Genomic DNA, 25,756 nt, shown 5'->3' with positions numbered 1-25,756 from the left:
AGCGCCAGTTCCCATGTGCGTCCACGAGGGACCATTACACCCCCCCCACGCCCCACTTAAATGACTCTTCATGTGCCCAAAGTGCTCATCGTTCTGTCCAGATTAATGCAAACACATCTTATATTCACTGTATTTTCATTATTTACTGTAAGCCACTTTAAGGAGTCATTGCACTTTAGTCCCGCTCTGGGCGTCGTGCCAAGGATTGAGAAACGGACCTACGAGCCCACCGTACGCTGCGGCTCGACAAAAATAGCTTGACCTCTAAAAAGTCATACCTTAAGTGACGCGTGTGGACGATGGAATAAAATATGTTTGATTTTAGAGCGGCTCTATCAATATCTCACTAGCGGGTCATGTGTTTCAAGCATCAGAGAGGTGTCACTGCTGCCACATACCTGACTGCCTTCGGGTAATTCATTCACCTCTATGGTTTCAGAAAAATCTAAGAGAGTAAAAGGAGATTTAATAGTGTATGGAGGTCACACTTCATGAGAATGACTGAGTGTGGCTTCTAGCTGCGGTAGAGATCCACGAAGCAATAAGGCTTTATTTCTACCTCAAACGCATTCTACCCCCTTCTGACCCTGCTTTGCAGCACTGGCCACTCTGACATGCATCAAAACTAGCCGGCCTCTTTTAACCCCTTTCTCTTCTCCCTCCCCTCACACTTACATTTGTTATTTCAACTTTTCTCGCTGGTGAGGCATCAGAGATTTGATCCTGTCTAGATGTTTTAAGATTTGCACAGCTCTCGTACCTCCTACTGAAATAACTGAGATAAATGCAGCCCTGCGTGCGGGGACGTTTCCAAAGGCTGCTCGTTTAACAATGCAGCGGCTCGATAAGTAGAAGCTTGAATTGAAAGTAAAGAAATAAACTTAGGGTACTGTAAATGAGACCAATCCCTTGTGAAGTGCAAAATACTACAATTTTTGAGTTTCTGGCTCATTCTGCACCAAGAAAAAAGAGAAAAAAAGGAAAATCTAAAGTAAAAAGTTACACTGAACCCTAAAAGGAGGCTTGGTAAAACAAAACATGCCAGCTGGGTTGACCTAGCCTTTAATGAGAGATAGTGAGAAGCTGCTAACAGCCAGTACCCCATTTGAGAGATGAAACTTAGCAGAGGAGGAGGGCAAGTAGCAAAAGCATTGAAAGGGCTCCCATGAGAATAGACACACATGAGATCCTTAAAGGCAACGCGCAAGAGCTTCTTCCTCTGCTTTTAATTGCGATAGAGGTTTGGCATATTCTGTAACCCCTCCACAGCCTATTACAGGTGATGACCAGCACCTGCTCGGTTGAAAAAAAACCCAACAACCTAAGGAGCGTCTGTACAGCAGTGATGAATTCCTCAGAGGGTAGTTCGTTAAGAACTTCTCATTCTAGCCAAGAGCAACAATCAGTTTATGCATCTTGCTCAGCAGCGAGTCTGATGAATGTGTAAAGTTTTTATCTGCTGGAAAAGCTCAACTAGCAAACAATTCAAGAAGATGCTTTATATGACGTCACTCGATGAGACAGTTGAAGGTTGATTTTGGATGCCTTTCAGTGAAATTCATGCAGCAGCTCATCGAGAAATATATGGAGTGTGTTACTTTGGAAGGCAACTTGAGGTGTTACTCTGTCAAATCACTTTTCCGCCCAAGGATAACTGGCTTTACCCTGAGAGAAGCCATATTTCATGGCTATAATACGGCCTGAGTTATTTAAAGCCACTGATGACTTCAAAACCATGAGGGGAGCTTAGAAAGCAGTCAAAAGTGTTCCGAAAATGATTTAATAAAGTTATGGGTTTAAGGAATCTGGGAGAATGGATGGCATGGCCTCTGAGTCTGAAATCCTCCTGGACTTATTCTTGTGTTTTTTTTCTCCTTTTAAACAAGATGAATGTAAGGCTGGTTTTGACTTTAATAGGAATTTCTTAATTAATCCAAATGCAGAATGGAATATCAAACCCACGGAGGGCTTGTCCCTCCACCAGAGCAGCAGGTCAACACGAGTCTCTGCTGGGATCTCCGAAACAAGAGATATAAAGCTGCTGTGCGCAGAGTAACATCAAACATAATGGCTGTGACTTCACTCAACTGAAGCCTGGACTGAGCTCCAAATCTACCAATTAAAATGTTTTGTCATAAAATATGCAGATTAAAGGGGTAAAACAGATGCACTTCAAAGGCTTATGTTGGGGGCCAGTTGGATCCCAAAAGAGTCACCTCGGTAGGTTCGAATGTCAGGGGAGATGCCATTAATACGGGCTTAGCTGTAAAACTTTCTAGTGATCAAGTCCCCATGGCTGCTAAGGGCAAAGTTTGACTAAATTTAGTGACCTAAGTTTAATCATGACATGACTCAACAATAAGAAAACAGGCTTTTACTGCAAACAAATAGCATTTGGGTTAAGGGTTAGTCGCTTTAGTTCACTATAGAGCCCTCAATGGATTTTTACAAAAATAACAATAATGCATTGTAAAGTATGCATCATTTTAAATGGCTCAGTAAGCCTATAAAATATATCATACAGTTTTGTTTAGCCAAATCTGGATATGAAATACAATTATTATTTAAGTCAGCATGACTATAGTGAAAATAGTTGGTTGTAGTCACTCATTCTTGGTAAAATTACATCTATTCTGCTAATCTTGGATAAACCATGTTCCAAAAAGGAGAAAAAGCCACTGCTCACTCGTTGGCTAATGACATGTCAATCATAAATCAAAGCTTCAAAAACAGAGAAACCAATGGGCGGCTACATCCAGCTTTTATACTGTCTGTGGTTGCAAAGCGGCTTGCAGATCACCTAATCTGCCTCCACTTCAGCTAAGCTTGACTTTGCGTCCTGACTAAATAAATGCTCTCTTCAATCTAATGTACAGCAAAATCTAGTAGGTAGCTAAAAATCTTGATTTTCAGATGACAACTGGCCCAGCTTTAATGTGGTACTGAAGCTCAGTCTTGTTTTTATCGCTTTCAACGACTGTTTTGTTTATATTTCAACGTAGGTACCAGAATGCCTTCGTTGCATCACTTTTTGATTATTAAAATGTTCCCTTTCCCTTCTAAACAAAAGCACACAAAGATCCCTGAAGTGTTGAGACACTGACATTTTGAATAGACAGCAGAGCTGACTCACTGTTTTCTTTTAGGACTCTGAAACAGTGGGCCTGATCACATTTAATTAAAATTTATTTGACACTTTATCTTCATTTCACTTCTTAAATCATACTTTTATTTTATAATATAGACTGTACTATCATTTTAGTGAGTTCTGCTCATATTTTAAGGATGCTTTATAGCTAAATGTTTAACGTTTTACAGTAGTTGGCCAAACGAGAACTTACCAGTGTAGAGTTTTCAGTGCTCATTTCAATCTTCCCCTCAAAGGGTCCCCATGTTGTCCCCAAAGGGAGCTGCTGCCGGCTGTGGATACGACGCTCACCATCTTTAAGGAATGCGTCCAGCTCTCCTGAAAAAACACACCAGACGCCAAAGCAGTCAGCCATAATGCTCTATATGGCGCACAAGTTCTACATCAAGTCACAGCTATGTTCATTCATTCTTATTTTGGCTTAAACCTACATGTGCAATCCTTTTACTCCCTCAAAAAAAAAAGAAAAAAAAAGTGGAGGTTAAAATCCAAGCAGCTTCAAAGTGGATAAGCAAATCAAGCGAGCATCCATCTGATGGTGTTCCTCAGACACATGGTGTGCTAACCCTACTTGAAAGGTGTCTTGTGTAGAGATAATCTCTGTGAGACAGTGCAGGCTTACTGGCTGGTGAGAGCAGCGAGTGGCAGCCCTATTCCTGTTGTTCCGGGAAGGCAGGACCCTTGTTAGTGCTGTGCAGATCTTCAGTTAATTAACAGTGGAAACGGATAGCACTGTTAGTACTATCAGCACTCATCCCCCCAACCACCCAGCTATCTTATCTCTTAGATTCAGTGTACTCTTTTTGACGTGGTGATTAATCAAACAGTTATGATAAAACTCATGGCAGGCTGTGACATAGTTTACAGAGAAGGATGTTTCTCTGAGTGTGTGTTGCAAAGAGAAAGTATGCAGCTCTTAACTAGTTGCCTTGACAATTCTGAGAAGTGCTGCTGGATTCAAACATCTGTAGCAACATTTGGTCTCGCTTTATAGTCTCCATGGACACGAGAAGTTCAAATAATGTTCTTATCAGGCGTGAGTCACGTTTCAGAACTTCTTTAAATAAGACTGAGGTGACCTTTGGGAAGTGCAAATTCAGGTCAGCTTCAGGCCATCAGCATGAAGCAAACCTGGTAAATATACCCCAGTGTGTCCGGACGAGTGATCATAATGCGTGTTATTAATATACAAACCGAACTCTACATGTGTTGTTAACACTGTGTCTCATAACCTGTTTGTTAACACATGAGGCTAAAAGGTATTCGGGGCATTTGGTTCACGATGAATGGGTTGAAATGATCAGTGAACTTTACGACGTGTATTTGGTATAATGACCTATTCAGCCCTGTTCTACTCTGTAAATATCAACCATGTATCAGTGGCCGGCTATTGTGCTCCACCGTTAGGGCTCTATGGAAATGTGTGCTTATGTGAAGCTTTGCATGCATAAACATGACTGAAACATCGGGCTCGTGTTACTGCCCACTAGAAAATCATGCCTTGGCGATCATATATTCATCAAGAACAGTCGCAGCTGTGGCATTAAAAAGCTAAACGTCACCTCTGATAAAAAAAAAAAAATCACTCCCCAGACCTGTTATAAGATTGAAACAGATGCCCTGGACATTTACTTATACTTATGAAATTGACCGTATAAAAACAAGATAATCTGGACTACATTATCTCATTCTCACCCTCCCTCTGTATCCTCTGCCCCCCCTCTCCTCCCTTGTTCCTGCTGTTGCATGCTGTCCTCCTGGTGCTGCAGTGGAAGGTGGGTAAGCTCATTACAGAGAAATAATTAAACATTGGTGCACAGCTGGTCGTCATCACTGAGAGCAACAGCCACCGCTTGATGCATTCTGTTTGTCCTCAGATAAGACCCACGGCCTTTAACCGCTTGGATGCAAGTTCCTGTTTAGCCCCGCTTGACACAGCTAAAGCCATCCCCAGCCAACAACTGATTCCTTTCTCCTTCTCTTTCTCTTCTCTGGGTGGATGGATGGGGGGGTGATTGGAGTAAAAAGAAAAAAGGGGGTAATGGGTAGCGTTAGGTGTGAGAAAGAGGAGGGGGGTAAAGAGGGTACGATTCAATTTGTGCGGTTTGTGGTCCACCATGTTTAGGTGCCAGTTGTGTGCATCTCACACCAAATGTTGCCTGAGGACCTTGGCTCACAGATGGCTTGTCACATCTGTTGCAGATACTAGTGGAAGATCTCCACAAAAACACCCATGGATGAATAATGAGTCCCCTTCATGGGCTGTCTGTGTCTCTATGGGCATTTACAGGTTTGTGAATGTTGCAAGGCAAAAAAAAAGAAAATAAACTAAAATAAATAAATAAATAAGTTATATTGACAGATGTGTTCTGTCATCAACTACTAGCTGCTGACAACTTTTGTAATTACGGTTGCATAAACTCTATGTCACAGTGATAATTCAATTTCTTACGAGCCCCCAAATCCCAACTCTATTACCTATACTCATTACAAATAAATTTAGAACAAATACAGAAGTCACACTGTTTAACCCGTCAAACTGCGAGCGGCAGACTGAACTAAGAGGAAAGCTCATAATGGGCTATTAGGAGATTTAACAAACCCAGCGTCTGTGTTCTCTCTCTTCAGTGTTTTCCTCATATCCAATTCTCAAATGCCACACACTTGGCAAAACACGAGCTCGTGATGTGGCTCGAGAGCCCCCCCCCCCTCCAAATCCCCAACCAAAACCTCACCACAACCTTTATCCACAACCACCACCACCCCCACCCAACCACCACCCCACCCTCGATAAGATCATCATCTGTCGCTAGACTCTAGGGTCTGTTCCTGCACTCCACAGATACTTGGCAGACCAATGAATGTCCCTTTGTGTGGAGAGATCTTCCTCAGATAGCACCCAAGATGCTCCACACTGGCATCTGTTTGTTTTTTTTTGTTTTTTTAATGTGTGCATTTGTGTCCTGTCTTTCTTTTCTGCTCTGGTGCAAAGAAATGGGGAACCTCGTCTCCCTCTCTCCCATCTCCGGTGTACGACTGAATGCTAATGAGTTTCTCAGTGGCAGGATGCCAGCCTGCTATGATGTGAAGAATAAATGGGTGTGGACCATTGACAGACAGAGGTGAACTGCCACTTTCTACTTTTGAATAATGTTATTACATCTAATGAAACTCTTTTCAACAATCCCTTAACATGCAATTCACCTTTTTTTTTATTTCTCCATTATGTTGGGGAGAATGATCTTATTCCACCACCTGACAATTTCACATTTGCATTACATTCTGCATTAGCTTGTTACAGATCTTTATTACAGCTATACGACGTTCACAGAGGTTAATACATTCGAAACGAAAGCTGTGTTTTATAGGGCTGCGCTAGGGGTGTGAGGATAAGCATGGACTGGCAGTAAGTGTTACGCTGAATATCCATGTGATAAATTTGTAAATTATTCTTTTTGTGTGGTTTTGTATAGTTATGGATTGTCTCATACCTTCTGTGTATCTGTATTTGGTTTTTAATCAATTTGACAAAAAAAGATAGAGATATGATTATTTTTGATTTTCTTTAAATTTGCTGACTATGATAACCTGATATAGTGACAGGCTTAGGGTGAACTGATTTCCACTAGTTTGTCCACTGCAGTCTTGGGTAGGCTATGTAATTCTTGCATATCACATTATAAATACTTCCTCCTACTATGTTTGATTGCATAGTGCTTATTTTATTTGATATGATATTTGTTATGTGAGTTTTACATGTTTAAAATTAATCTTTTTTTGTGTAATTCTACAAGATTACAACAGGTTTGACTTACAAATTACAGGAGTATTTCCCTAGAGTGATCTGGGCCCACTTGTCTCTTTGGAGGGAGGAGGATCTGAAATTCAATCCAAGTTTGTGTTTTTCATGATTACTTTTAAGAATTTCTTCCTAGATTGGAGGGGACACACTTCCATGATGGTCATGTGCACATCTACAGGGCAGGATGGAGAGGTTACCAGTCAAATGGGTGACTGGTTTACAGGGGGATTCTGGACCAACAGTGTTCGTGATTTTCTTTGTGAAAACACTAAAATAACTAAACTAAACGTTTACAGGGGGATTCTGGACCAACAGTGTTCGTGATTTTCTTTGTGAAAACACTAAAATAACTAAACATCCCTTAAGAAGAGCTACAGATAGTTCAAAAGACTTGAGGAATCACTGCGGCTGTGCTAGTGACCCAGTGTTTTTTTCCTTTAATTTGTCATCTGTCCGTAATTCAAGGCTCCAACTGAAATATTCGTCCACCCTATACTTTAAAATTCAATGACTGATTCGCATTTTAGTACAAATGTTTTTATTAATGCACAAGACGTTCAGACCTGAATTTTCTTAATATAATTTCTGGCCTGGAGTGGGGACTCTGCTAATGGTCAGAAATGACAAATGACATCATCATCATCTCGCTGAAGCATATTAACATTTGTTAAAGAACCGGGATCCGCTCGAGGTATTTTCCATGTGAATTTAACTTCTGTAACTAGTTCAAAGAACAAACTTACTTTGAGGAAAAGAAATTACCCGCAGCACTAAAATAGCCATTCCAGTCTGTGGTCTACTTCACCTTTATCCAGTTAGTGCGAGTATATTAACAGTAAAGGCAGATGTTGCGGGAAAAACAAGGAACGACAGAGTCGAAACAAGAGGGGAAACTGTGCTTGAGCGCCGCACAACAGGCGATCCTTCTTGATATCAAGCAGCGCCTCTGAATCAAGGCAAACAAATGTCTGCTGTTCAAAGTTCAATAACCTGTGCGTGGCAATTCACAGATGTCCCACTGAATCCAAGTCATCTCCACTGATAGGCCATGCTATAGAGCCAGCAAATGGGCTATAAATTAATATACCATGAGAGCGGCATATGGGGTGAAATGGAACGCAGTGTATCAGTTCAACAAAAGGTGCCACATCTTTAAAGCAGATATGTGATATGAAATTTTACAGCTGAAGGAGAAATGTCACAGAGCTTTGATAAGAGAGCAACGAACTTTCTCCCCCCTCCTACCCAAACCCTATTATCAGGTCCAAGTGAGCAAAATGCATCATTTATAACCCAGAGCCCACACTATTATCTTTGAAAAAGGCACTTGTGTTAACACAACTGCGGACCCCCACCACCAGCAGCACCACCACCTCGTCTTCCTCTGTCCTCACCCCGCCCCTCCGCCCTCCCCAAACCCGCCCTAACCCTGCCTACATGTGGCCGCGCTTGGCCTTGAGCAGCGGGGAGAACGTTTGCTGGGGAGCAAGTTTCCAGGCCACAGCGGGAGGGGGGGTGGGAGTGTGGAGGGGGTGAAGGAGAGAGGGCTTAGTAGGGGGGATTCACCCCTTCAGGTCAGGCTTGTTTTCAGGCAGTGGATGGCTTGAGGGGAAAGAGTTAAACAAGCCAAAGGGATTAGGGCATTTTAGCTGTGACACTCCACACAGGCTGAGCAGGGGGCTAGGGGGTGGCTATGGAGGTCGTTCGGATGGAAGTCTCCGAGCCTCTAGTTGTTGATACATGCAACAATGCCCATGAAGTACCGTTTTTTAAAAAGACAGATGTAATTATGGGTGTTTCAACTCAGTCTCCTGATAAGACGACTGATTGCACACATTATGCTTTTTACAATATCCGCTCTAAAACCTAACCTGACTTAGATTTAGGCTGCGCCAAATAATTATGTTTAAGGTGAGGCAGCTAGCACACATTGTTAAGGCTGGGGAGAGGTTTTGTTTAAAATAAAGAGAGCATCTTATCTGCTTTCTTACTGTTTTTGCCTTTTAGGGTAGACCGAGTTACAGATGAAAAAGAGGGACAGTCGAAAAACCTGAAATAACTGTACATGTGCAACAAGTCAGATTAGTAATTTTTGCCCTGCACATGAGCATGCTGTTTGAATGTGGGAAATCTGAAGTAGGCAAGCGTCCGTGTAAGTAAGGTAAGTATTTCATGTCACCATGTCATTTTCATGTGGTTTTTTCACTGTTTAACTTGAAGTGGGATCATTGTCATCTTCATTCTGTGCTTTAAAGGCTAACGTATGTCATGCCGTGGTGTCATTCAAGGTTAATGGACAATTAAGAGTAATGTGCAGTGTGGCCAGCAGGCTAAAAGCGAGATGCAATTTCTCAACTGTACCTGTGGTAGAATCCAGTTGCACTGAATAGTGTTTAGTTGAATTGTTTAACATTGCTGGTTAAAAGTCATACATGTGGTTGAATGTAAAAATCGCTGATTGAAGCCAGAACCACGTATGCCACCACTGTGAATGACAGCTTAATTCAGTAGATGAATGAACTACTGTTATTTTTAATGGTTTAGTAGGCTATTGTTATGTGGTTGTAGCCTCCAGTGTTATTATTACTGTTTGCAATTGCTCTTTAAATGAATAAGTTTAAAAAGTTGCTCAATAGAAAGAAAATAATGAATTGAAATACAATTAAATATTTGTGCGTATGCAATTCCTGTTCAGCATTTTACAAATTACTGTTGCTCAATAAATACAATTAATTAAAATCATATATTTTTTTGTTGACTTAAGTTTTTTAAAGTCAACAAAAAAAGTTTTTTGCGCTGAATTGCTTAGGTAGCATTGTGGATGGGTGTTTCAAGTGCACCATGCTACTGCTTTATGTATACCCAGCATGGATACACTTAAAACATCCATGCACTTTGGAAACCATAAACTACTTAAGGATATTGTTATTTAATATTACCTTTGTAGTGTAGGAAGGAAGGAAACATCATATGAAAATTAAACTTGTTTTCATTCGCTAGCTTTGGTGTGGTAGTACCAAAAGTAAAACGAGTACCAACTGCATTCAGTCTACCTCAAGTTTATGGCTATAGGTAGCATCCAGTTAGCATAGCTTGTCATAAAGATGGAAAGCAGAGCAAAACCTAGCCAGCTGCTTCAAGGTGGATTTAGTTTAGTTCAGTTTTCCCAAATATTTTTTTCCCTGTTTCCAGGCTCCATGGTAACCTGTAACCATAGACTGTATGTAAAAAGTGGACATAGACTTAGCTTGGTTAGCAATTGGCATCTGTAGACTTTCTAGCTGTATCGCACAGATACAGATACCTGCTAGTTAGTAAGTCACACTCAAAATAGCCTTTTGTTTGTGAGAATTTCACACAGCAAAATTGAAGCACGGGCCTCTTGGACAGGGTTAGTGCAGCTATTCATTTGTGTTCAAATTGCATGACAATGTGGTCTAGTTCGATGACTCGAAATAACTGAGGTGAAGCTTTCAGAACAGATACCAGCTGTATCCACCTATGTTGGCCCCTAGTACTGAAAACAGTTTTGTCTCTTTTACTGAGAGAAATATCTTTAAGTCTTAATATAAAAAAGTTAAGAAAAAAGTCTGGGGGATTGGTTTGATTTGGAGGTGGCCTCTAGTGGCCAAGTGAGGAAATGAACTCTGTTTGGAACTTAAATTAAGTGTGTTGAGCTTTCAGCCACGGAGGTAGCCACTTTATTGCAAGTTGTGGAAGTAATCCTAGGGATACCGGACATAGTGTTTATGTGGGGATCCAAGACTAAGGGTCTTTTCATACTCATGATTTTTGATATCGTTTTTAAACTGCAGCAATTAAAACAACAAAGAAAAAGGGAACGTTTAGAAAAGTATAGCGGCATGTGTGCACACACTCACTCACACATACAAAAGTTTCAGTCCTCTAGTACATTATCAACACAGAGACTGGTGTTTGGTGTCATTGAACAATTGAAATATACCAGCTGTCAAGCACGCCGTCTCATCAAAAGCCAGGCGAAGTTAGCAGGAGGCTGGCTGACAACAATCTCTGAGACATCCATCTTTAGAGAAGCAGTGCAATTTCTATTGATAGCATGTAAAGCGAGACGGGAAAACTTAAAGAATGACTGTCCTCGCGCAGAGATATCGCCGTATCGCCGACAACATCTAGAGGACACACACCACTCATGCTGGAATCTGATTATTTTAAATGCTTTTCTTTAAAATTTCAGAACCATCAAAAGGACATTACTCTACCTGAGTGTGTCAGGACGGATGAGTAAGTGATTGTATGTGAATAGGGAATGCACGCACTCGAGACAGAAGGATAACAAGATTTTAGGAGCAGAAGAAAGATGCTGTTCTGTTGGTTCAGTCTTGTCACAAACTGTGTCATAAAGAGTTATACTTTTCCATAACTATAGGTGGAGATTGCTTTCAAAAATATGGCCGTGTAAAAAAGTACTTTAACAACTTTTTTTGTTAGCAAGGAAAACAAGTAAACATTGCTACCTTCTTGATATTCTGCAGTTAATTGACAAGGATGCTATTTTTAAAGTACTCCTGAATCTCCTCCCAAGTCAATTACCAGCCTGCAACTTCCCCTGAGTAACAGGGAATTCAGTTTTTTCTTTTTCCTGGGTGACCTAGTTGTCTTTTGTGAGTAGGTTTTAGCCGGAGCAGTTTGACAGTCAACAGATAAGATGGATTAAGCTTTTTTTTTTTTTCATCCAGTTTTGATGTGAACAGCGTAAAAGCGGGTTAAATCATTGAGTTTCAGGAGTATTTTTAAATGCCTGGAGATAGCGCGATAAAGGAGCTAAACCTAAGACTTGGGCCGGGAAGGTCAAGGTCGCGGCTTTGGAGAGCAGCTACCCGGCGACGGGGGCCGGGTTTCGTCTCTCTCGGAGCGGGCTGAGCGCTGGAGCCGAGCCCACCTCTCATCACTCCCAGAAAAGCTACACGGAAAGGAGTGAAACAAAATCCGTCGAGAGCTCGACGGGCGGCATCAAAGAGCAGCGCACCCTTGCCTCGTGTGGGTGTGCAGAAGGGGAGCGTGTGTGTGAGTGAGAGTGGAGATGTGTGTATGTGTGAATGTGTGTGTTAGAGGGGTATGGGGAGGGGTAGCTCCTCTTTGCATTTTGTGTGCATGCATGAATGAGGTGTTATAGTGTGTGTCTGCCTGTGTCTGTGTGAGCACTGTAAAATATCATTCCTCCATGAGCAACTAGCTCCATAATTATGTTTTGATTATTTGCGAATGCTAAAATAAAACAGCAATTAATCTGCTGATGTAAAACAGAAAATAGAAGTGCGACGCACATATTAAACAACCCAGTTTACAGCGATATTAAAAACAAAATCACATTTTGTGAATATCATTTGTTCAACGTTCCCCCCCCCCCCACCAACACCCGCATCACCACCTCCACCACCACATCCTTCTCTTCCCACCTCCCCAAAGACCTGATCCGAGGCGTGCTTAACATGCGCATAGGAGCTGACAGCCGTACAGTCACGTGACGTAGCTCAGCCAATCCTGAATACATTTGAATTTTTAAGCCGCGCAGCGATGAAGCCACTTGAGCAAAAGAAAAGGTGAAGGGGCGACTGAAATAAACAAATCAGAGCGATACGCCCGGGTCGACGCGCCGGTGCAACATGCCCGTTTATCACGTGTGACACTGAGAGGTTTGTTGTTTTGTTTCTTCCTCTTCGGTTTGGAAAAATATTTCTGAGGGGACATATTTAGACACATTTTGTGGACGTCTATTCCCCCACTGCTCCTCATGTCGGTGACAGGGGAGAGTAATCCTATACACAGGCTGCTATTGTGAAATGAGAAACTAGCCTCCTTCACTGCCAGAGACCAGATGCACCTCTCTCTCTCTCTCCTTCTCTCTCTCTCTCTCTCTCTCTGTCCTAATCTGTAAACGACTTAAAGGAGCCTTATCTCCGGGCTCTTCTGCTTCATTTCATGCTTGATTTACTTTAATTTGTCTGATAGGGCACAAGGATTTGGAAATGGCCCATCTTTCGGTGGAAAATGTTCTGATTTTTCTCCGGCATTGTTATGTGGAGGTTTTTGACTTTTCTCTCCCCCTCTCTCTCTCGCTCTCTCTTCCTCCTCCTCTTTCTCCATCTCTCTCCCTCTCTGTCTCCCTCCCTCTCTTTCTCTCTCCATCACCTCTCTTTTTTTTTTCCTTTTGAGGGGTGGGGGGTGGGAGGGGGGGGTGGATCTTGCTCCAGTGCAACAGTCTGTTTGAGTGCATTTAGATTCGAGCTAGCACAGCACAAACAACTTTTCCATGTGGTGCGATTTTGTGATGGGCGACGGCGACACAGGAGTCGTGTTTGCCTTTCAGATCCACATTGGGCGCAGAGCAGCCGAGTGCTTCAAACCACAAAGATCTTATGTTTAAGTTAAGAGGCGACTGGCCCTCCAGTTTAGCAAGTGGGTGAGCGGCTGGCACTGATAAAGTTGCTCCACAATGAGGGACAGGGACAAGCGACATGTCTACAGATGCTTCGACTTCTTTTTTTTTTTCTTCTTCTCCTGGCGGAACTCAAGCGCTTGCTTGACTGTCTGGCTGCTCCCATCACGAAGACATTCTCCCCACTTCTATTTAGTGACTGAATGACAGTGGAGGCAGTGAGCTATGATTAGAGAGGAGCCCATATCTTACTAGATCCTGAATAATCTCCATCCCCTCCCACCAATGAGCAAGGCACAGAGGCGGCGGAGAAAGCCAGAGGAAAAATGAGACAAGAAGAATGGACAGAGCTGTTCTATGTATGCCAAGATGTCACATAGTTCCCCTGGACTCCTCTATATGCCCAGTGTGGACACAGTATAAAAAGAAAAATCAAAATTCATTCACTTTGAGTCGCTTTAACTAATCTGAGCAGTGGCAGACGTAATCAAAGAGAATTTTACATTGAAATCTGAACAGAAGAGAAAGAGACATTAACTGGAGACTTGCATTAAACAATTAAACTCATTCACAACTAGTGGTTAACTGATTGGCTTAAAAAAAAAAAAATCAATTTCCCAAACACAACGACATGAAACGTCACTAACTCCGCCTCCAACACATAAATAAATGGTTAACTACACACACAGAGGAAAAACAGAGAGGAAGAAACAGGGAAACAGGGGGGACCATTGAAATTCATCTCACAGCCTGAATTTACTTAACTGCGGGTCTGTGCGCGGTGATAAACGGAGTGATGATCCGGCAACACGTCTTTATCCATGCTTTGCTTTAATTAACGGCGGCTTGTTTGTTGAAAAGATGATTAATATGCCAATGAAAATTGCATAATTGAATACCACAACACTCGCACAATCAGGGAGGAACATGCCATTTTTTATTAACTTTTCAGTATCATTATTATTACTATTATTTGGTATTTTAATTCACTTGACAAGCGGCGCCCCTCCCCACCCCTCCCCACCACAACCACCGCCGTTAAACAGACAAAAAGACACCAAGGATGGTGGAATTGGCGTGACCGGTGGGCCACACTGGGCCCAGCTGTTCATCACCAATAGGAGGTCTTCACAGTCGGTGGTACTGCTGTGATATCAACACCTATCAGTGTGAATGCTGCACATGAGTCCGTGTGTTAGAGCAGGGACAGTGAGAGTAGAGCGGGGTTGGGGGTGGCTGGGTTGGATGCAGCTTGCATGGCACTGACTGAACTCCTGTGGCCAAGCAGAAATCTGTGAGGACACCAAAAGTAAAAGTTTGCACACGCATATGAAATGGCACACTATCTGAAGCACCGGGGACCAGATTTTTTTTCCCCTTCACAAAGCAAAATTCACGCATGAAGAAATAACTCCAAAGTCACTCGAATAAAAGTTAAAAAAAGAGGCCAAATGAAAACGACGAATTCCACAATTTGAACGAGTTTCACTTGAGCAACCCAGAGTTTACCCAGTGTTACATCCCCTGGCACAACTTGCACCAGCGTCTCCATACTAATACTAAATACACACATCAAATATTCAGCCAATTACAATGAGAGCTCTTGCAAAAAAGAAAAAAGAAAAACCTGCAATGCTATGGTGCCCGGGAGGGTAAGCATTACAGAACAAACACACTTTCAGAGAGCTAAAGAAAGACACCAGGGGTGTCGAGTCCCCCCTGGGGTGGAGGGTAGAAACAGCAACACCAACCTGCCCTTTAGGACTGTCACATTTAGCGACGATTTATGTTATTTGGACTTTTTCACATGAAGTGGAATCAAAAAGCAGCTAATTTGTGGACAAAACGCTTGGAAGTAAATGATCTTATTAAAGCCTTCTCCCACGTATCCACACAAAACTAGAACTGGATATAGTGACATCTCCCTCACATGATAAGAACAGTGATTGCATTTTTGTCCTATTTTAGATTATATAACTAACAGCCATGAAGTTCCTCCATAAAGCCTCTTAGTATAGCGGATCAGTGACTAAATTTGCATCGAGTCGATGCAGCACAGGAGTACAGTGATTTGTCTAATCTCTTGTTGCATATTTCATCGCTATAATCACACATTGTGCATTTGCGAGTGTGTACGTGGTGGTGATGGCGGTTGCGGTTGGGGGGGAAGTGGGCTGTTTTCTCCTTGCACAGGTGATGCATAGAGTACAAAGCCATCATCAACAATCTCTTAAGAAATAAATGTATTTGTTAAAAAAAGAAGAAGAAGCGGACAAATGTTTACACACAGCACTTTGATTGCAATTTAATTTTACATCACTCAGGGCCCTGAACTCACAGAGAAGCTGATGATGGACTTTCATCATCAGTATCAGCAATCTCAGTGTCATTCATGTTTTGTGAGACTTGTCAGAAGACTTTGAATAAACCCCTGGAGGAGCGAGATAAAACCTTCCTTTTCTGCGGGAGAATTGCCATGATGCACGTCCAAATTTCTTGATTACAAGACGAAGCGGGGGGAGAGAGAGGAAAAAAAAGTAAAAAAAAAAATAAAAATAAAAACCTTGAATGAAAGCCTGCGCTGAAAGTTTTCAGTTTGCTGATATAACAGTCAAGTGTGTCTATAAGTCTACTTAAAACGCTTAGGTATCAGTGGAGACAGCTGCGACACCCTCGTCTTATGATTCTGTCGAGACAGTACACTATCAAACCTTTCATACCGTTCCCAAGCTACATTTCCGGTGACAAAAGCTTTGCGAAAGCCTCCTGAAGGATTCATCTATATCCTAATATTTCCAATCCAATTTAACTGGAGCAGCCGGAGTGGTCTGAGCACTAGTTTACCAATCTTTGCTTTCCAAGACTCTGTGTGCTGAAGGCTTGAGGGGTTCAATCAATGGCGCTTTGATCTCGGCTGGAACCATAATTATTTAACATTGTTACAAGGATTTCTCTAATCCATCCTACCATTAAATCCCTTTTACACCCTCATCTTCTGCAGCCTAATCTGCATCTGGGTGCTCCGTTTGTCTCTCTCCCTCATTTCGGCTCGCCCCTCCCTCCTTGACGACACCCTGACTTTATAATGGACTTGGGTGTCGACTTAGAAAATGCCTTGTTTACTCAGAGCGACCTGATTGAACTGTGCTCAAACGGACTGTTGCTGTGTAAGAATTTAAAAGTTGTTTTTCTTAGTCGATCTGTACTTTTAAGTGCTACATAGTTTGGGTTTACTTTCAGTTCAGCTGGGACTGAATGGTGAAAGGATTCTGCAGCTATAATGCCAAGATCTGGTCACCGAGCTCAGTAATCTCAAACATTTCACATTGTGGTCCACACCACATATGACCCACTTTGACCTTAAGTGGGCTCGGCAAGTAAAAAAAATCCCCTTTCTATTAGCGTAAAGACTTAATGCCTAAATTTGTCAATATAAGAAAAAGAAGAGTAATTACTACACTTTCCTCAGTTCAACATGTTTCTGTTTTTCAATGTGATAAAGAAATGCTGTTCTAGTAAATGAAGAACGGCTCTTTGGGCTTAAACTGTAAGAAATAAACGTGCTTATATTCCAGACCATCCTGTAATTGGAGGAAAGTTTTTTTGTAAACCACAGAAATTGCCCCATATTTATTATTGATTTTATTGTGGACACGTTCTTAAAAAAACAGATATTCCTGTAGTACTTTTCTGCCATTTAACTGATTATCTATTATTTTATTACTACAGTATGAATGGCTCTAGGTGAGATCTTTATCAGCATGACAAGTTGTAAAATTTATAAATATAAAAGTCCAAAATTTATCCTTCCCTTTATCCAGAGCCAGAGTATTTGCCAGGCTGATTGTGGCCCCTGGGCCTTATGTTGGACACCCCTGGTCTAGATATAACTGTCACCGCTTCATCTTCATTTTATCTTTTTTTTTGGTCAATTTTTCCACTAAGTTTCTTCAGATGAACCAAGGGAATGTCCAAGTTCATGTGACTGATGCCCAAAAGGTTTCATCCCATCTGTTTATTTTCATGATCACTTTGTCTCCCAACAAAAAACGGCCCACTGTCCTTTTGCAAATATTTGCATGTCTGTGTTTCACCATGATATAAATAGCAGCACGGGCAATCGCAAACATTTGTTGAGGCACCTGCCACAGTATCGTGGCCATCTGGTCCTCCAATTCTCCTAGCATGACATATGTGCATTAAACCTGAAATGGTTATTGTTTTTTTTTTTCCTTTTTTTTCCTTTGGCGACTGGAAGAAGATGGATTGGCCACAGACCGTTCTAGGTTGGCTGGAGTCAAAAATGAGACTCGAGACTTTTTACATCTGAGTGAGGCTGCGTTTTCAGCATGTGCATGTTTGATGTCTTGAAAGGGGAAAAGAAGGGGGTGGATATAAATGGATATCTTTTTTCAGGGTGAAGTGTGTGTGTGTGTGTGTGTGTGTGTGTGTGTGTGTGTGTGTGTGTGTGTGTGTGTGTGTGTGTGTCCCACTGTCAGGTAGATTCTCAGATGGCCACTCCTTCAGCTGACCCCTGCCTCGCCCTGGCTGATGCCCAGCTGGCATCAGCAGCTGAGCAAGCTGGGCCATGCCGGCCGTCAGGGACAAGCCAAGAGAAGAGATTTGTGGACAAGGTGATCACATTACTTCTGTTACCACTCTGTCACACTCATCTGCCCCTTCTGCATCTCCTTCTTTACAGCGTGGCTCATTTTAAGTGTGTTTTAGGGCTGATATCTTAGATGTTGATGTCGCTGTATGCAAGTCACATCTACTTCAAATCCAGTTTAATCAGTTTTGGGAAATTGGGTGTTGACATTAGCTGCAAACTGACAGCTACAGTAGATCAGCTTAATTCAATTCAAAACACTAGCATGTTTAATGCTGCTTCTAAAGTTCTCTGAGGCATTCCAGTGATATAATGTTGCACTCTGGGACAGTTTATGGGCCTTTTTTTTTTTTAGAAAAAGGTTAAAATCTAAGCAGCTGCTAAGTCTTTCTTAGCCTTTTAAAACTCCATGTCATAATGCAGTGGAGATGATTTTTTTAGACCTTGACAGCTTGTTGTGCAGTTTCACTAATTATTCCGAGTGGAAAGTAAGCTATGCATCATTTGGCACAATGCTAGAATTGGCAAAACTATGGCAAACAATACAGTTATTTGGGGGGGGAAATGCACAAGTCTGAAACTCTTGCTAATTTTGTCGCTAATCAACGTGTTATAATCAGAGGATATCCACCTGTAGATGCTAAAATCAATCACGATCAGTTCAAAAGATGGCATTCATCATGCTTCAATCTGCAAAAAGATTGTGATCAATGGAAATGTTTTCCACTGTATCACTACAGAAATAAAATACAATAAAACTTGTTAGCACACACGTCACACTGCATGTGCACACTGTATTTATTTGCATTTGGGCAGCATAATAAACTGTGAAGGCAAACCACATCCTATTAGCAGTGGACAATACAGTGCCGTATCTGAGTATGTGCTGCTTCTTCAGCTACATATTAGCTTTAATTCTTAAATTTAGAGGTCCACAGCGTAACCTAACAAATGCACACACAGACTAGACACTTGAGCTGAAACTGCAGCGAACACAATTACAGCACTCTTAACGAACCCTGGATTTTCTTCACTTTCCAAAGCGGGGTGTGGTTTACATGAGAAGGCATTTAGATAAGGATGAGAACAAGTTCATTAGCAGAGTTAGCTAGCTAACACACACCATTCCCAATTAGCCTAGAGGAGAGCAAGCGGGAGAGAATCGAGAGAGACGGAGTCAGATTCCTATCACAGGCAGTCCATGAAAATGAATAGAATAGCATGACACGCTATCTGGCAAATCAGCGGCTGATTGCGAAACACCCGTGACGAGAAATGAACACGAGACAGAAGATCAGTGTGCAGATTTGCTTAAGGACATACTTGTAGAGATGAGGGGAGAGAAAGGGAACTCGCTGGGTGTTCCACATCAGAGACCCAGCACTCTGAACAACAGAGAAGAGCCAGCTATCAGATTAATAGTGAGTCATTCAGTACGCTTCTCTGCTGTTCCAGACAGAAAGACAATCAGAGAACAGGGGCCAATCGTGGACAGCACTTGACATGAGTTACTAAAGTGGAGATGAAATGCAGGGACAAAAAAAAAGAAAGAAAAAAGTTCAATTACAGGATGTAGATTGTAAAGGCTTTTGTTGTTACTCAGCAAAAGGGAAATGGTATGGAGGTGCTTCAATAGAATCACCAAAGCAGGTGGGCATGTTCCGAGTTAGCCCACCTCATTAAAAGGCTTCACTCTCTTTTTATGTAATGGCCATTACACGTCCTATTCAGATGCACACGCGCAGTGATTAAAAATTATCTGTTGGTGATCATAATCACAGCTGCTTAAACTTAAGCCAAAGAATAACAAAGAACTTTTGAATGCTCAACTATCTGAACATTTACAAAGAGATTAAAGGGGAGAGAGTCTACAAACTAAATAAATTTGCTTTTAATCGCTTCCAACAGGAAGTCATGTCATTTCGAATGTCCCTATCTGATTGTCTGATTCCCCCTCTTTATTCAAATTATAACATGCCCATCTGACTTTTCCAGCACAATGGGAAAAATTAAAAAGGGAAATGACCTTTCATGGCAGCCATGATGAAAGAGTGAATGGCATTATTATGCGCCAAGATTAATTTCGGTCTACTCCACAGTGCCCATTGAGAAAACACACGAGGGGGGCACGGGTGCCTTAGTCGCTCATTAATTGGTAGGTGTATCATAGAGATGTCAAAAACAAGATGATTATAAACCGATGACCCGGCTGCGAAGCGCACACAATACGCTACAATATGAAAGCTTGTTTGCTTAAAGTTGGGTGCAGCCAGGTGCTAAGTGTCATTTTTCCGGCAGCAATACAGCAGAGATTGGGCCACAAGTGTCCAAGTCCTCTGATAAGTTGGAACCACTCATGCTGCGGTTTAGCAAAACATGAAATGGGCATCATGTCTCACATCACTTCCCCTGCAGTTCAGCTGTCCTCGCTGTATGCAAAGAGAAAGTTTACTTCAAGTCCCCCTCCTCTCCCTCCCCACTGCCTGTCCAGCAGTGTGTTTCTGAGCCTCTAATTCTCATTCTGATGGCTAAGTAGAAGGGGGAAAGCATAATTACAGTCAGTCATACATCCAGTCATGCTACATCCATCCCTCCTTTTCAAAGCAGTATTTTTAAGCTCAGCATTTCTTGCCAAAAAAGGGGGCCTTTTTTTTCCCTCTGCATGTGATGCCTTCTTTTTGTCATGGCCCCCATAGTTCTGAGCTGACCCCCTCAGCCCTGTCTCCTGACTGATCACAGTGATGGTTTATTACTGTCGTCCCGGCGCTCTTATCTTTAGCCAGCAATGCTCATTTCCTTCCCCAGATTTAAATGCAAATGTGAAATTTAATGATAAATGCATTATCTGATAGGTGCGATAACACTGATTCACTGTCAGTATAAAATACACACCCCGGGGGGCTTCGAGCTAGCAAGCACAACTTGCCCAAATCCACTTTTTTCTCCCGCTCTCCCTTTCTTTTCTCTCCCCCCCCCAAAAACGCATGTACCTGCAATAAATTCTTGAGGTCATTTTATGCATTAAAAGGAATCACATTTTGTGTGTTCAGCAGTGCGGGCGCAGGCTATTGCTGAGCAGTAATTGCCGTGCAACTATCTTGTTCAATGTATTATCCATCATTTTGATGAAGTTACTTTTACTAAAAGGGCAAACAAGATAAAAAAAAAAGTGTTGTAAACTCTTCAAAAGCTGCGTCTGCATTGCATTATTCAGTTCTTTAAAAAAAATGTCTTTAAGGAAGCAGTTGTCGACAATTTAATTTACTGTTAACCGAATGGTGGCTTCACGTACATTTCAAGCGAGCAGCAGACTTCTGACACGATTGTGTAGCTATATAGTTACTATACAAGGCAATCATTTTTAGAAACAATAATATTTTATCCCCTTTATCACCTTCCCTCGAACTACACCGCATGCCTTTCAGTTACTCAACAATAACTTTATCAAATGACCCCCGAAAGCCTGTCTTGTAAAGTAATACTCATGCTTTTCTTACTTGGACCATCCCATTCCTCTGGCCCCATGGCAGCGTGCCTGCTCTTCTCCCCCTGCCCATCCATCTCCGACTCTCCTGCCTCTCGATTGCCATCTTCCTCTCCTGTAAGTAAAAGAGGGAAAAAAGCACTTTAAGTCCCACAATGCACACAAGACCCAAAGTGAACAGCACTCTCTCCAAATTTAATGTTTGGACACGTAATTTAATGAATCGTTGCATTATGCAGACTTTGGTTTTTTAACATCTTCTCCCTGTACCAGTTAAGTGTCACAATGTGACGTGTGTGTTTCCGTGTATGATTTTGTAAAAGTGCATTCACCACATGCAGCTGCACACTTTTATGTAAAAAGGAGTTCCCATGAGTGCTTGCAGGAACAGGAGGAAGCCCAATGGAACAGGAAGGAAAGCAATGTGTGGGAGAGAGGTGGCTATTTATTACCGTTTGATCTATTGTGGAGGGAGCTAGAATGTGTGTTATAGGATGTAGGGGCTGATTTACAGTCCCAAGGCTCACACAGACCATGCTAAGGGATATTTGGGTATCTCTCTCCAGGATGTAAGTGCTTAAAGACCTTGTTTTACAAAAAAAAGAAAAAGACTAGACGCTCTCACTGTAGACGCACTTACTGTAAAAGAAAATCTATTTTTGCATGTCTACGGTAAGCACAGTTTGTACTCAAAAGTTTATAGGCACATAAATCAGAGCTTAGTAGGTGCCCCAAGTGTGGTGCTCTAAATAAATCCAATGTGGCTGACACAGTGGTTGGTGTCTCTTCAGACTCGGGCAGGTAAGTTTCAGCAAACCTGCTTGGGGCTGATGGTTTGTGGAGGTACATTCCTCTCACTTTTGTCACCCCATCTTTTTCATTCCTTTGATGTTTTAAACCCAACAGTGAATGGTCAAGGACAGGCCTGGATTGCTCCAGTGGCTTACTACACGCCACCACAAGGGAAAAACAGGGGCGGGAGAGGGCATGTAGATTTAAATACAAATATATGACGACAGGACAACCTATACCTTATGCAGCAAACCTAAATATGAATATATTGTAACCACACCTGCCTCTGTTCTTCGCCCCCCACAGTTCCCAAAAAAACACATTTCTGAGTCTTAGTTATCAACCTTCAAGTGACAACTGCCACAGGACACACACTACGTCACTCCAGCGCCGGCCATCCTCAGTCGGGTTAATCTCCAGATCAAGCACATACTCTGTGCTTGTTTAGCTTTTTTCCCCTTTTTTTGACGTGGCTCACTTCAAAGAGAGCGGCAAACATTGCCAAAAGGATGTCAGCTTTCTATCTCCCACTAAAATAGAAGATGTGTGCACGAAGAAAAAAAAGCGATACTGTAGGGAAGTCTGCAGAAATGTCCTACTTACAGTACATGAGGTCATTATGACCCACTTTTGCTTATGCAAGTGTCTGCTTGGGCTGGCAATTTCTTCCCCCTGCTCCTCCTCTCTCCCAGTATATTATCACGGAGCCCACTCAACTAAATTCCCCCACTATTTATTGTTGGGCCTGGAGAACCTCTTTAGCATACCAGGCTCGTATTATGACGAGGATAACAAAGGCGTATATCAACAGTTCCTTCCAATGGAGCGCAGTTTGAAGAAAAAAAAAAAAAGCTGGTGAGATAACATTAAAGGCACTACCTTGATCTCAGGCGAACATGTTAAGCCCTGTAACGAAACGTATTGGAAGTGTTTAATTACAGCCCGGGAAATGAAGCTACAAGATGATTCCTTAATTAAGCAGTGATTAAGGATTTTCTGCCTTCTATCTAACACAGTTTGCAGTGCATTTTAAACACAATCGCCCAGGCAACCTCACAGGGAACAATGTCACAGGGCTTTGATGAAGTTTCCTGCACAAATGTCACTAGGAAGAAAAAAAAGGCGAGCAGAGGAAGCAGTGCTGGAGCAGCACTCCTTTGCTTACAGTACAGTCAGTGAGATAAAACCTGGAATACAGAGAAATGTCGAGATCCCCCCCCCCCCGCCCCGGATTTTAAAACAACATGGAAATGGATTGATTGAGGTGCTCCATTTCATTCACCGAGGTCCAATCTGAGTAATCGAGCCTCTGCTTTGTTTCATCATTTGAATTGAAACCCCTCTGCAGTCTTATCAAAGGGGACAGATTGTCAATGATCATCCTCTACATTATCGCCTAGATCATAATTTACATCTGGCTTAGGTTCCTTTCCCCGCACGCTCAGATGGATATACTTGAGGCTGAGTGAGAGAAAGCTGAGGAGAACAGAAGGGACGGGGAGGGCTGGGGAGGCGAGGCGGCCTGCTGGGTTCTGGGTTGGCGGGCATGCGAGAGGAGCCAGTGAGCTGTTAAAATCAGCTCTATCGCTGCTCTATCAAAGGACAGCTCTCTAGCCAAATCGCAGTCACATGCAGCGTGCCACACATTCAGGTCAATAAGCTTATAGGCGATTTACACAAACAATTCCTCGAGCAAGGTAGCAACAAAGTCATATTGGCTTTTTCCCTCCCTTTTAGCATTGTCTCTGCCGAGGAAGCCCTTGAAAATGTCAATCTCTCGCATGCGACTTTAAGGAGCTCAGGGCACTCTAATCCTGACCACTGAGTCCTGAGACAGGTTGCAATTTCTGCAAGATGGTGTATAAGTATTTTTAAGTATTCCTATGGGATTGCAGAGTTCTATAGGTTACCAAATCCCGGGCTCGATGACTTTAACCCAGTGTCGCATTTCTAAACCCATCACATGCTTCCTGGTGTTGGAGCTTGGCGATGATTTTCAAAATGTAATATCAGGAGGGCTATGCCTGCCCCCGTCAGCATCGTTGATATTGCATATTTGGCTGCTGATGCAGATTGCGTCACATATACAGATAAAGTCAATTCAAGGAAGCAACCTTTTTCACCAAAGTCAAGCATAGCTGTAAGACTTCTCTGCTATCTGAAAAATAGGTCTGAATTGCATGCAATTTGTGGCAGGCAGAGCACTCCAATGGAGGGAGGCTATTAGTGAAATGCCTTGCCACTGTCTCTTTAAATGCCAATAAATTCCCATCATTACAGAATCTGGCAGTTTTCCTCCCTGTCTGCAGCCTGGGTCTTTATCTCGCTCTGCCTCAGTCTCTGAGCATGTAGATCTGGCCCAGTTAGATTGTCATACTTAACAAACATTAATGATTAATTTCCTCCACTGAGTCAAATGGGGCTAAAGGGATGACTCGATTCATCTTATCGCACCACAAATTAGCATTTCCCCATATTCTCCAGCATCAACTGTGCATTAAAATTCCACATTTACCATTCTGGGCACTGGCAGCTGTGGTGAAAGAGCCAAGGAGATCTTCCTCCCGTGTTGCTGGAGATTCAGATTACTTCTGTGTCGCACAAAGAATAATTAATTGTGCCACTTTCTCCTTGTTACTGTACATCTGTGGCTGCCGCAAGTCAAATTACTCACCGAGAGGTTATTTGAAAGTTCAAGGTGTATTTTTTTTTTTAATTATTTACCGTGTTAAGTCCTTTGCTTTCACTTTTCACTTCAACTGTGATAGAATATTTCTGCCCCCATTGTTTCTGTAATTCGAGGAGAACGGCACAAAAGAGTGCAAATTTTCACGTTTAACTTGATGTATCTTGACACCCGCAACAACCTCAGAAACGAACTGAAAAAAAAAAAAAAACAACCCTCGTGTAATGTAACTTCAAGAAAAGCTGTTTTACGTCGAGGAAATGAGACACGTGAAATGACATGTAAATTTACTGTCAGTGCTAAGTAAGGAAGTCATTTGTCATCAGACAAACACTTGGAACGCTCAGAGGGAACAGCTTGTGGCAACACCCTGTGCTGAACTTCACAGATAGCCAACAATAAAAGAGGGGGTGAAACAGCAAGGTGAAATTTCACAATTTCAGTAAAAAAAGATGCCACTCAGTGTATATAAAAAAAAGGTATCTTTCTCACAATTATGGAGCCAGGTGTGTCAAGAGAGTATAAATCTTTTCTGTGGGAGCGAGCGTGTTCATCTGTGGGGTTCTTCACAAGCACAGCTCCATAAATGTGAAATTGACCGAGCAGGAGAGGTTGTTTGAGGTAAAAATTCTTGTTTAATAGCAAGGGAAAGCCAAGGTTATTTCTTTAGATGTGTGCCTTTCCCCCTTCCTCATAGAAGTCTTGAAAGGGAGGCAGACCCCCTCTAAAATGCCATGTATATTAAAAACAGTGTTCAATCTCTCTGGGGTGCTACTATTCCACCAAGCTTGTTCATTTTCAGAGACATTATTCTGAG

General features: G+C 42.2%; 1 protein-coding gene across 3 annotated transcripts in view; it reads right to left on the bottom strand.

Annotated features, from left to right (window-relative positions):
* zfpm2a (zinc finger protein, FOG family member 2a) overlaps positions 1-25,756 on the bottom strand; it is a 121,886-nt gene that overhangs the window by 61,181 nt on the left and 34,949 nt on the right. For all 3 annotated transcript variants that reach the window (XM_082552339.1, XM_082552338.1, XM_082552340.1), the window contains exons 4-5: positions 21,475-21,576; positions 3,342-3,466 (exon numbers count right to left, since the gene is read on the bottom strand). In XM_082552339.1, the coding sequence (XP_082408465.1) occupies positions 3,342-3,466; positions 21,475-21,576 (227 nt within the window). The remainder of the gene's footprint in view (positions 1-3,341; positions 3,467-21,474; positions 21,577-25,756) is intronic.

Source organism: Aulonocara stuartgranti (assembly GCF_965226115.1).
Source record: "Aulonocara stuartgranti genome assembly, chromosome: 11".
NCBI lineage: Eukaryota > Metazoa > Chordata > Actinopteri > Cichliformes > Cichlidae > Aulonocara > Aulonocara stuartgranti.
The sequence above is the reverse complement of the archived record's forward strand: the minus strand, read 5'-3'. Positions and strand labels throughout refer to the sequence as shown.